This window comes from Hakea prostrata, chromosome 5 (assembly GCF_041222555.1).
Source record: "Hakea prostrata isolate BN-2017 chromosome 5, UWA_Hpros_2, whole genome shotgun sequence".
In the NCBI taxonomy this organism is placed as follows: domain Eukaryota; kingdom Viridiplantae; phylum Streptophyta; class Magnoliopsida; order Proteales; family Proteaceae; genus Hakea; species Hakea prostrata.
In genome coordinates, this window is record NC_142604.1 from 14,152,552 (window position 1) to 14,164,927 (window position 12,376).

At 37.2% G+C, this 12,376-nt stretch overlaps 2 protein-coding genes across 2 annotated transcripts; both read left to right on the plus strand.

Annotated features, from left to right (window-relative positions):
* The first annotated feature begins 249 nt into the window (after positions 1-249).
* Positions 250-10,172, plus strand: LOC149015325 (uncharacterized). Its single transcript, XM_089157121.1, has 2 exons — positions 250-489; positions 9,120-10,172. The coding sequence occupies exon 2, from the start codon at positions 9,159-9,161 to the stop codon at positions 9,693-9,695; it is 537 nt and encodes a 178-aa protein (XP_089013247.1). The 5' UTR covers positions 250-489; positions 9,120-9,158; the 3' UTR covers positions 9,696-10,172.
* Positions 10,173-10,701: 529 nt separating this feature from the next.
* On the plus strand, positions 10,702-11,694 carry LOC149015326 (uncharacterized). Its single transcript, XM_089156514.1, has 2 exons — positions 10,702-11,157; positions 11,248-11,694. The coding sequence occupies exons 1-2, from the start codon at positions 10,702-10,704 to the stop codon at positions 11,692-11,694; spliced, it is 903 nt and encodes a 300-aa protein (XP_089012640.1).
* The last annotated feature ends 682 nt before the right edge of the window (positions 11,695-12,376 follow it).

The window sequence follows — 12,376 nt, forward strand, 5'->3', positions numbered from 1 at the left end:
ATATTTTATTTGACATTATTAATTATAAAAGGGTAAAATAGACATTAAACATTCAACCTTAACGGTCGCTTAACACTGTTAGAATTGAGGGGGGCAACAGTAATTTCATAAAGAATAGGGTTCTTTTAGTAATAAAGCTATAATACAGGGGGCAATAGTAATTATCCCTTTTAAATTTCTCAAATTATCCTTGCAATAAAGACCTCCATTCTAATTTTTTTACTTAATTACTAAAATGAATTTAAAAGGATGAAAAATTAGATGATACAAGAATGCCGTCTAGCCAACCTTGAATTGGGAGGGTTACCGATGGATTTCGAAGCTCCTGTATTTCTTGGTTCAAGCCTTCAAGGTGATGGCTGTTACCGTTGACGGCGTGGCCTCTTGGCAATATAGAGCAATTTGAGCCGGCGAAACCCTAAATTCGAAACTTTAGTACAGAATACAATCGAAGTCACAAAGTGCTCAGAAAGAAAATATAGCTGACAGGTTTCTTCTATAACCCTTTCGTTCTGCTCTCTGGCTTCTTTAATGCCTTAATAAGTTCGATAGATCTGTTCCGCACTATTTTTCCTTTTAATCAAATTTCAATAAAACTTTTGAGCTTTTTTGCCATTTTGTAGATTTTTAAATTAGAAAAAAAATGGACTATGCTTTTATTGAGCTTATGGATTTTTGTAGTCTTTAAATTTCCGATGGAGTAACAGTTAAGTTACAGAAAATAAATTATACTGAGGTTGCAGTTGATGACTTGTGTGATAAGGAATGGCTTCGGAAACAACTTTAAGGACCTAAATTGATAATCAGAAGCATGGGTTGTGCAATAATTGGTAGGGGATGCACTAATAATAAAAGACTTCAGTTTAGAAAAACTGCTACCCTATAGATTCAACCCACCAATATAGTAATATTATTGTTGAAACTCATATTGAGCAGATTTTGTTTTTTATTTGGATGTTTATGTTTCATTTTAATTCTGGATAAGTGCAAGTTGATATTTATTGTATTAAGGGAAGCGATTCAGACAATAAGACAATTAATTACTTCATAGAGATGATTATAGCTATTGGTTGGATCATTTTATCTTATTGCTTTTAGAGGTGATCTCTAAATTTTGGTGGGATTTTCACATGAACGAGGTATGTATATTATTAGGGTTTTCTATTTGATTGATGAAATAGAAGGTAGAATAGGTATATCTACTCAGAAGTAACAATATGAACCTTTTTTTTTTAACTTTGAAACATAAATATATAGTATATGAATGTGTCTGTTTCGAACATCTGACCCTTGTTATTTTTTTGAACTCAAATTTCCACTGATTTCTTTTTTCAGTTTCCTGGAGCAGACCAATTCTTAAAGATATCTTTTGCTGTATTTTTCCATCCCAAGGTTTTACTACAGGGGAATTTAAACTCATCACAACCTATCCATATCTCAACTAAATGGTGCCGGATACAGGGATCCTTTTCCTCTAGTCAGCTATATTCAAACTTCGAAGTCATATTTGTTTCTTATTCAAAGTTTGCATGTCTTTCTGGACCAGTTTTCCCAAAATCATTTTAGGCCTACCCTTTTCTCTTCTAGTTCTATAGTCTAAGTCAAATGACCCCTCTGTACTGGATCATTCAAAGGCTGCTGTTGTACATGTCGACGCCACTTCAACCAAAATTCTTGCAACTTATCATATATTGGTGCTACTCCTTGATTAGCTCTCACTTATTCATTACTCATTATTATTATTATTTTTTTACCTTTCTAGTTTACCAATAATCACATCCTCATTTCATATACATTAAGTTTATGTGTTTGTTGTTTCTTCACTTGTTTACATTCCACTCCACAAAGTTGCTTGTCGTGTATGCTCAGGGTTTTAAAGGAGTACATTACACAGCATTCCAGCCAATTGTCATTGATATTTAATTCTTTGTACAATATAATCCTCTATTTCTCATTAGGCATGCAAAATTTTCACTTGTAGTGAATCCCTATCATCACTTTTCACTGCTTCACATTCTGTTTTATTGTTACTAAAATTATATACCACGTACTTGGTTTTGTTCTACTTATCGTAAATCTTTTGATCACAACTTGGTATCCATATTTGAAACCTTGCATCTGTGACTGCTTTTGATGTATCTGCCAAAACAATATTATCAGCAACAACATACACCAACGGATCTGATCTTCAATGTCTTTAGTCAACTTGTCTATGATTAATGCAAACAAGTTTGGACTCAGAACTGATTCTTGATGTAATCCAACTCAAAATGTGAATTAATTATCCCCCTCTCGTCACAGTTACATTAGTCAACATACCATTGTACATGAAGTTGTAATAGAGATGCTTAGATTGGAATTGAATGAGTTTCTTTGGCTTCAAGCAGATTCTGTAAGACTGAAAGTTGGTTTGTCTGCTGTTTTTCTTGTCTTGTTGCTGCTCTTTATTTCTTCTTGTTTCAGATTCTATCCAACATGCTTTCTCCCGTTATTGTTACTTCATTTACTATTTTTGCTCCTGCAAATAATGGTACTAGCAGTCCTACAGAGTGTGGACATATTTCCTTTTTTTCTTTCTTTCCCTTTCTTCTTAGGATTTTAGGTGTTTGTTACTGCTTTAGCAATTCAACCCCTAGGTCCTTGTTCCGTAAAACCTTCTGGTTGAGAGATAGCTGAAATCAAATCTGGTGCTTAGCTGAACTAGTTGCCTTTATTTGGAGTTGATTTGGCCTTAATTTGATTCTACCAGAAATGGGGGATTTCTTTGAGGATTACCAGTCGCAGGAGATTGGGTTAGATTGCAGATCTATTTCTATTTCTGTTTTACAATCATATCTAATCGTATTCCAGTTTAGAAAGTCTGTTGTTGGTTAAGATTAAACTATGATTTAATATTGCCTTAGATAAGAAGAAGTATACTTGTTATGCAAGCATGGAAGCTGATTCCCACCCTATGTAAAGGAATCATAACCTGTCAGACATGGTTAAAATGTTGCTTCATCTCATTGTACTGGTTGATATGTGAGGTATCAATACAGTATGGTTAGCTACATATATAATATTTTTCAGAAGTATTATGTATCGATAAGTGTCACATTGTATAGGACAATATGGTTTGATGATACTATTGACACGTACTTGTACGATCATAATTGTTATGGCGCCAAGGAGATCTAAGGCATTTTAGGGCGGTCAAACTGCTTAGGCGGAAAGGTGCCTGCCAAGGTAGTGTTGAGGTGAGTGTAGCAATTTAATTTTTCACCCCTTGGTCCTCCTCCTTTTCTAACATTAATACACAATAGCTGGGGGTTGACTTTCTGGAAAATTTTAAATTATTTTTATTGGATTTAGAGAGGGGATATTTTCTTCTTTATGAATAATATCTCAAGTAAACTAAATATTAGATTGGAGTCCAATATCAGTCAAACTAGTGCAAGGCGCCCTATGCAATAAGGTGGCAACTGCCTAGTCCCCTTTATATCAGCCTTGATGCTGATGTAAATCGAATTCTAGGGTTAGGATTTGTTGGAAAGATTCCCTAGAGTTAAGGGTTTGCACAGAATCTTCCAGCAAATAATAGTAAAATATTTTGGGATGTGTATAGGTATCTAAGAAAATTGTGGGAAGCTCTGAGGAATAATGATATGGGTTGTTCTGATTTAGAGGGAATTAGAGGGAAAGATAAGGAAACAAATTGGGATCCTAAGGGTTGTTAGGTTTTTAACAAAATCTATATGGGTGGGGTTTGAGATGTTAAAAAAATCAAGGAAGGAAAAGTAGAGGGAATTAAGTGTTCACATGGGATGGGATGTATCTTGGATAAGGGAGGGAGGTATGGGGGATCTTGTGGCAAAGGGAGGGAGGGGTTTGAGACTTGCAGCAAGGGGAGGGGGTGTTCTTGCTGGATTCTTTCAAGAATTTGGATTTTCTTCTTCTTTCTTCTCTTCTCTCTCTCTCTCTTCTCACTTTTCTTTCCATTTGAATTCTGCTGCAATTTTCAGAGAATAAAAGAAAACAGAAAAAGTGGGAGAGAGAGGCTGCCGCAAGAAATAAAAGGAAAACAGAAAAGAGGGATGATCTTGTGGCTGTTGCTGGGGTGGGAGGGGGCTGGGGATGCTTGTGCAAGGAGGGAAGGAGGGGGAGGGTTCTTGGTTGAATCGTAGGGTAGGGGAGGGCTGTACTTGTTTAACTGCTGGAGATGAGAGCGGCTAATGGTTGAAGAGAAATTGCTGCAATTGAATCCGGAAACTATAAATCTGCCAAGGCCCCTTCAAGAAAACCTCACTTGTTTTCCCACAAGCAATATTCAATCTTTATTCAATGCAGACCAAAGTTTACATCCATATGTTTGCTTATTTATAGCCTTACATAAAAAAAGAAAGAACTTAACTCAAACTAGGAAACTCTATCTTGCCTCAACTAGACTTGCAAACCAACTTAACTAGGGTTTTCCTTTATAAGTTAGGTTACCCTTTTACAATTAATTAATGATCATGTAACAAAAGACTTCTTTTTGAAATAAAAGACTGACTTATCTAAAGAGTCTTCTTTAGAAAAAGAGACCCCCTTACCTAAGTAAACCGCAAGCACTAATAAAGACAATTTCCAATTAAAAACAACACCTAAAAGATAAGAACTCTTCTTGTAAAAGAGTCTTATCTTATCTACCTCGAATGGACAACTCAATTATGGGCGGCTCTCTAATCAAGTTAAATTCTGGGAAAAGGGTCTAATTTCCCCAAAATGGTAAAAAAAAACAAACACCTAAAAGATAGGAACTCTTCTTGTAAAAGAGTCTTATCTTATCTACAACTTATCGAATGACACAACTCAATTAAATGGGCTAGGACTCTTCTAATCAAGCTAAAATTCTGGAATTTAGATTCCAACAATAAAATAGGGTCTTAAATACCCAAATTATCCCTAAAATAGGGTTCAGCCAGCCTGCTTGGGTGGCTCTTGGGATCCACTTTAGGGTTCAGCTAGGGGGTCAATATGTGTCACATCAGATGCCTAAGTTGCACCTTGACGATGCCTTGACAACTACAATAACAATACATCAGTTTAAAGGGTTTGGGGGAAAAAAAAAAATATCAATACTCATTGTTACCATGTTGGCCAATATGGCTTGATATTTTGTGATTTAGTCGATACTTTGCAATAGAGAAAGCTATCAAAACCCTTGTGTGCACATCCAGAACTCAACAAAGAGTTTTGGTAGTGCGAATGCCCACCTACGAATCCAAATCCTAGCTTTCAACCTTCTTTTGTTCCAGTTTTTTTTACTTAGGTTTAGATTCAAGCATCAAATATGACTCAGATTCAACCAACAAACACTTCTTATGATAATTAACATGGTGGCTTAAATCAGAGGGGGCCGCTATTCGGCGATTCAGGCTGAGGCAAGTGGGCTGTCTTCACTTGTAATCATGTCTTAAATAACATGACTGTTGGAGTCTTTTTCGTGGTGGCTTTGTATGTGTAAGGGAAATGAAGGTTTTCGTTACTTTAGTACAGTACTACTGTTATTATTTTCCTTTTTGGGGGTGTGGAGGGGTTTAAACCATGGTTTTGGACACGTCTCTAGTTCTTTTCCCCCCCACACCCCCCAACCAAAAAAAAATAAAATCCTAGTATGTAGCTAGCAATTTGTATGTCATGTTAGAGAATTAAAAAAAAAAATTTTAATGCAAGGATTTGTACTCAAATTCATAAAAATTCACTCAAGAATGAGAACTGTTTATCATGGTGCAAACTCTAATCCTAGCGCTCTTATTCCTGAATATACTTCCATATATGAATTTGAAACACCTCGTCATGCTTCTTAGCTATAACTTTAGTTTCATGTAAGATACCCAATGTGAACAAGTTTGCCCCCCCAGCCCGCCCGCCCCCAAATAGTGGGTCCAAACCCAAGCCCAGTTGGCTCACCAAAGGGATGGCCGATCCCTTATAGGGGTATTTTGGTCATTTTATACAAAGTTTGGGTGTCTTAGGTCTGGGTCCCATTGAGTCTAGTGTCGTCTGGACGCTAGATCTATTTTTATTCTATTTTTCTGTTTATTATTTTGCAAGTTATTTGAGAGTCCTTATGTAGCCAACATTCTTAGTTAAGTTTGAATCTCACAACTTGAGTCCACTTTAATCTTCTAGTTGTTAAGACTCCATTATCTACTCTTAGAATTTGGATTGGAGTCCTTTAGAGTTAGTTATCAAGTTTTTGGGGGTCAAAATACTTGGTCAAAATTAGAGTTAAAGATGGAGTCTCAATTGGAATCTATTTTAAATTAGAGATTTTTTTTGGATAATTAGCTGCCATTTTCCAAGATGGTTTCTTTTATGGTTGTTATTCATTGGGTTGTAAAGGAGATCCTAGTCTACTTGGGATTCCCTAGTTGAGTCAAGTTAGGTTTCCTTATTAGAGTCCAAGTTTTTTCCCTCCACTAGTAAGGCTATAAATAAACCATCCTACTTATTGTTAGACAAGTTGAAATTGGTGAATCTAAAATTATGAGTTTGGAAGCAAGTAAGGTTGTGGTCTTCTTGGGAGGGCCATGGCAGATTTAAGTGTTTTTCTTCTTCAAGTTCAGCCATTCTTCTTCAATTTCAGAAATCAATATTCAAGTCCAGCAGTAATTTAACCCTAACAGCAGTCTACTACTCCAAGTAAGTATTCAGCAATCCCTGACCCCTTTCCCCCTTCTCCCTTGCATCCACAGGCCTCCCCTCCCCTTCCAGCAACAAGCCCCACCACCTTCCCTTGAAACTCCATTAAACCTATCCCTTAGTCCCTCCACACACCCCTCCCAAAACCATAGTCTTAATCCTAGTAACCCCATTAGACCCTTTTCCATTAGAATGCAGAATTTCTGCAATTCGTCTTCTTTTGTGAAACCCTAAAACCCTAATTGACTTAGAATTCCTTATCTCCCTAACCCCAATTCCGATCCCCTGGCCCTTTTAGGATTAGCCTTCCCTCCTCTTCCCTAACATTCGATCCAAACCCTAGCCCAATACGAGAAAGCCAAACCGCTTGGGACTCTTTAAAACCTATCCTAGCCAAACCAGAACTGACCTAAACGTATCCTTCTTGACCTGTAATTACAAAACACTGACGACAGCCCCCTCCTAAGCCCAGCCGAACCCTGAAACAGCATTCCTTAAAGCCCTAACCCGGAATTTCAAATTCTGAAACTATATTACTGCAACCACTGAAACCCAAAGACCCTTCTATTCAGCCTTAAAATAAAAAAAAAACCATTCCCAGATCTAAAACCCTATTACAGCGCAGTATGAACTGCTAAAATCCACATTCCTTCAACCCTCAGCCTGGCCGAAGCCTCCAAGACCCAAACCTAACCTTTGCCGACCTCAAGACTTCAATTACAAGCTTTTACAATCCTAGAAGACTGTTGGTTCACAGAAAAGGATCTTGGAGTGACCCAATTTTAGGGTTATTTTTTAATTTCTCAAACCATACAATTGGGTTAACTTCAATACCTGTTTGTTTAAACAAATTCAATTGAATGCAATCGGTTAGTTGTACATTTTTCTCAACTTGAGTATCTAGGTATGATACATGTTGACCATGATGTATCCTGCATATCTCAGGTACAGTACAATATGTTTACTAAAATCATCCTGTGATGCGACATCAATCCAGTTATACTTTGATCCTTGCCCTCGGTAGTAACCACTGGTCCTCAGTTAATGAAATTGGTTACTTTTCACTTCTTTAACAAGGTGGATTCATGGTTTAAGGAAAGTAAACAAGGAACTGGATTAAACAGTTCTTAACTTAGGAAGAACTCAAGAAGAAGGGGCAGGGTGGAGGGGGGGGGGAGACAAAGAAACTCAAGGTTGGATAAAAGTTAATACTGTAGTAGATACCATGGACAACATAAGAGCCTTGATCCTACTGTAGACAGTAAAGGCTATAGAAAGCACCTTTTCCTACAATAGATAACATTGGTACAGTAAGTATGAAATTATAACTACAATAGAGTGGATTCTCCTTGGGATGCTAGGATCCACTCCTAAGGCCTAGTGAATATAAATTGACTATTGCTTCTGCATTTACTTTCCTTTATCTTCTGCTCTTCATTCTACTGGTCATTCTGATATTTCTCAATGATTCTCCATGATCAGGTTAGTTGTACTTCAGTTTTTCACCCTCTGGATGTTCTGTTATTCATGTACTTTCCTAAAACCTGTAACTTGACATCCCTCTTTTGAAACTGATCTGTTGGCCCTGAAACTTCACCCACCAATTTTTTTCATTCATTTCTTGACCCAACTATTAAAACCTGAATCCAACCCTCATTTTGTTCCTGTCTCAGACCCACACCCTGCTTTGGCCTTAATTTTTCTTAGTCTAATGTGAAACCTGCAACACCCACTGTGTGCTCTGAAAATTTAATCACTGATAGACCCATTTAGGACCTTCACTCAACCACGGTTCATCCCTTGTAGAGAACTGGTTTGAGAGAGCACAATTTTGCTTCCTAGTATTATCTCATCCATGTGTTTCAACTCCCTTTGACACTGTATTTCTGTGACAGACACCCCCTTCTTATTCTGCAACCCATTACTCACAACTCATCCTTTTCTTCTTCTCCCCTAATTCATCCTATGGTCTTGAGCCTAAATTTCTATTTTTAGGTTAGAGTTTTCCTAGTTCCTTGAGCCCAACATAATTTTGCTGCAGTATGCTGGGAGAATTCAAACATGTCATGCATCTCTTATGGGAATTATTGGATTCTATCTTGAGCAACGGCATTCTAGCAAACCCTAAAACTTAGCATCTTGGGGGATGGTTAATTGATGAAATTCTTACCAGAGTATGTCGAGTGTGCAGCGATAGCAATAGTCAGATTGCTGGTACTTAATTCTCAGGTTGACTTGATCACGTATTGGATGTGTTTGTTTCAAGATAAGACACATTTATTGTGTTAGAATAAAATTTTATATACTTTTCATTACTTACTGATTTTTTGACCCCTTGCATATTTTTTTGGTTTGTTTGTTTGTTTTCTTGTTTCAAAGTTCTTATGTTTTAAATTTTATTTGTACTGTTCATCTGCACTTCCCTTGCAATAACTCTTCTTTTTGTATTGCAGATGAATTTGGTGTTGTAGGTTTAGTTCTCCTCAACAAGAATGCCGCTTGGCAACCAATCCATACAGAAAACCTACTATGATATTCTAGCCGTGAAGGAAAATGCAAGTTATGAAGAGATACGTTCAAGCTACAGGTGTGCAATCCTTACTTCTCACCCAGACAAGCTGCATGGGATGTCTGAGATATCCAATCCTCATCATGAATCACAAGTAAAATTTCTGAATGTACAGAAGGCATGGGAAGTTCTTAGTGATTCAAGTTCTCGTGCAGCTTATGATAGAAAACTACGGGAACTGAGACAGGATCTGGTAATTGCAGAAGACATTCCTTTACAGGACATGATGGTAGAAAATGTTGGAGAAGTCATGGAGCTTTCTTATCAGTGCCGGTGTGGTGATTATTTCTCCATTGATTCTGCAGAGCTGGAGGAGATGGGATATTCATTAGATAAAGGCGTGACCAAGATAATGTTGCGAGCACCAGATTCATTGCTAGCATCAGTAGTTCTTCCATGTGGGTCTTGCTCTCTAAAAGTCCGCCTGATTATTGATGCAGGTTGTTGTATTTCCAGTTGATGATCATCAACCTTGCAGCCTAGGAGCTTTTTTTCCACCTTGGCTTGTCTAATTAGTATCCCCATTTCTGGATAATTAGCTCAGATAATTGGGGAACCATTGATGATCTGTTGATAGCAATTCTTTTACGTAGCCATGGAGTACATGGACTCAGTCAACATGTTCAACACTCTTTCTAGTCATTCTAAAACAAATGTATACATTTTGGTTAAGAATGATTAGCTATTATCTTTACCCAACCTTTCAACTGGAAGTGTCAGTCCATGGTCCAGGAGTCTGCTAAAGTTAAAAAATTACTGATGGGGATAAGATGGGAGTTTGGCCAAGATTGTAAACCCTAACTTTGGTTGTCTAGTTCTGGAGATACAATTAAGTAATGCAATTACTGCACTACTGATGAATCACTTGTTCAGCTTGTTTCTGCATACATTTGAAATGGTTACTGAATTTTAATTTTCTTTTCCTCTCCCTCTGTGGATATCCAAGCTTAGTAGTGTTCTTGGAGGACTTAATGCTACATATGTTCTACACAAGCTCTTCATGGCCCATGGCTTTGGAGACATTACCAAATTTCTCTCTTAATTCAGTGATCTGCGTTATGGATTTTTGGATTGGATGCCATCAATGGAGGAGAGATCCGTGGGTGTTAACTTAATTTTGCTCAACTTAATCAATTGCATCCGAATCAAATGGGCGCTGGAAGCCTGGATTACTGTTTGTTTTTTACTTCCATGGTTTGCATTGCATTCTGTTGACTCTTAACCATGTAACTCCTTCGTAGTTCTAGAATCTAAAAGTTTCTATTGAACATAACCATATCATCTCAATTTACAAATTTCTTGAAACTTTTTTATTTTATTTTAATAAAAGGTAAAATATGTAGTACTTTGAAGGACAATTACATAGCTTAATTATGTCCATTACATCACTATGGTGTATGGGGATCTTGAGAGAGATAAAAGAATGCTGGTATGGGACAAGCTCAGAAGTCTAGTAGAGATTATAAATGGGCAATGGTTATGCTTTAGAGACTTTAAACTCGTTTGTCTCTTGGATGGAGAAGATAGATGGCAACAATTATGATAATGATAGATTCAAGAAGATGATGGATGATTGCTCTTTTCTTGATCTTGGTTCTCAAGGTCCTCAATTTAAATGGAACAACAAAAGGAAAGGAGGAGCAAATATTAGGATAAGGCTGGACATAGCTATTGCCAATGCTGATTGGAGAAACCAATTTGGTGAGGCCTCGGTGGTGGTTCACCCCATAATTGGATCCGATCATTTGCCTATTATGATAGACACTGTGGGAGGTAGAAGTTCAGGTGTAAAACCTTTTAGGTTTGAATCAATGTGGTTCCAACACAAGGAGTGCAAAAGTGCGGCCAATCAGGCTTGGAGTATCGAAGGAGGGAGTGATTTTGCTGCAAAGTTAATGACCAAGGCTAAGAATATTAAGAAAGTATTTTCAAAGTGGAACATAGACACTTTTGGCCATGTGCAAACAAAAATATAATATCTTCTTAAGGACTTGGAAGGTGTTCTCCAACAGCCTTCAAAGGATAATGAGAAAAAGGAGGATAAACTGCATCAATTGATGGAGAGAGAATTGAAAAGAGAAGAGGAAATGTGGGCTCAAAAATTTAGAGAGCTTTGGTTGAAAGTTGGGGACAGAAACACAAAATTGTTTCAAACTTCTACTATCCAGAGAAGGAACCATAACAAAATTTTGAAACTAAAATTGAGCTCTGGAAGGTGGACCAGTTCTGAAGAAGAATTGTTTAAGGAGGTTTTGGACAAATACAAGGACATATATGCATCTAAAGGTATTGATGAAGGATCCATCATCACTATTCTTTTGTTGGTTCAACCAAAAGTCACACAAGAAGATAACAATATGTTGATGAAAGTACCCAAGGAGGAGATTAAGGCTGCCTTGGTAGAGATGGCTCCACTCAAGTCCCCTGGACCTGATGGACTCCCCCCAACATTTTATTAGCATTATTGGGAGTTGGTGGAAGAAGATATCTATAAGTTTGTCTTTGATCTCTTCTCCTTTGGTTATATGCCTAAAGAAATTAACTCTATTTATGTGTGTTTAATTCCTAAGTATAACTAGCTTGACACTATTGATCAATTTAGGCCTATCAATCTTTGCAATGCCATTGTAAAAATAGCAACTATAGTGATTGCAACTAGATTGAAGGGCATTCTGGATAGGATCATTAGTGAGCCCCAATCTACTTTTGTCCCCAACAGAAGCATATTTGACAATATTCTAGTGGCTCATGAGTGCTTTCATTACATCAAGAATAAAAAGAAATGATAAAAAAAAAATGCAATGGCCTTAAAGCTTGATATTAGGAAGGCTTATGACAGCCTTGAATGGAAGTTTGTGGAAGGGACATTATCTAAGTTGGGGTTTTGTGATCAGTGGGTGCATCTAGTTATGTCCTGCATCAAATCTGTGTCTTATCAAGTTTTAGTGAACGGAGCTGCTAGAGGATTAATTGAGCCTTCTAGAGGGATTAGACAGGGAGACCCTCTCTCTCCTGCTATCTTTGTGTTATGTACTAAAGCCCTTAATTCTATTCTCAAAGTTGCTCTATAGGAAAAACTCATTATGGGGCTGAAAGTGAGAAATAGGACTACCCCAATTTCTCATCTCTTATTTGCTAATG

Coding starts and splice junctions, on each gene's coding strand:
- LOC149015326 (XM_089156514.1), top strand. CDS start 10,702: ATGGGCAATGGTTATGCTTTAGAGACTTTAAACTCGTTTGTCTCTTGG. Junction 11,158..11,247: donor AGGCTAAGAATATTAAGAAA/GTATTTTCAAAG, acceptor GTTCTCCAACAG/CCTTCAAAGGATAATGAGAA.
- LOC149015325 (XM_089157121.1), top strand. CDS start 9,159: ATGCCGCTTGGCAACCAATCCATACAGAAAACCTACTATGATATTCTA.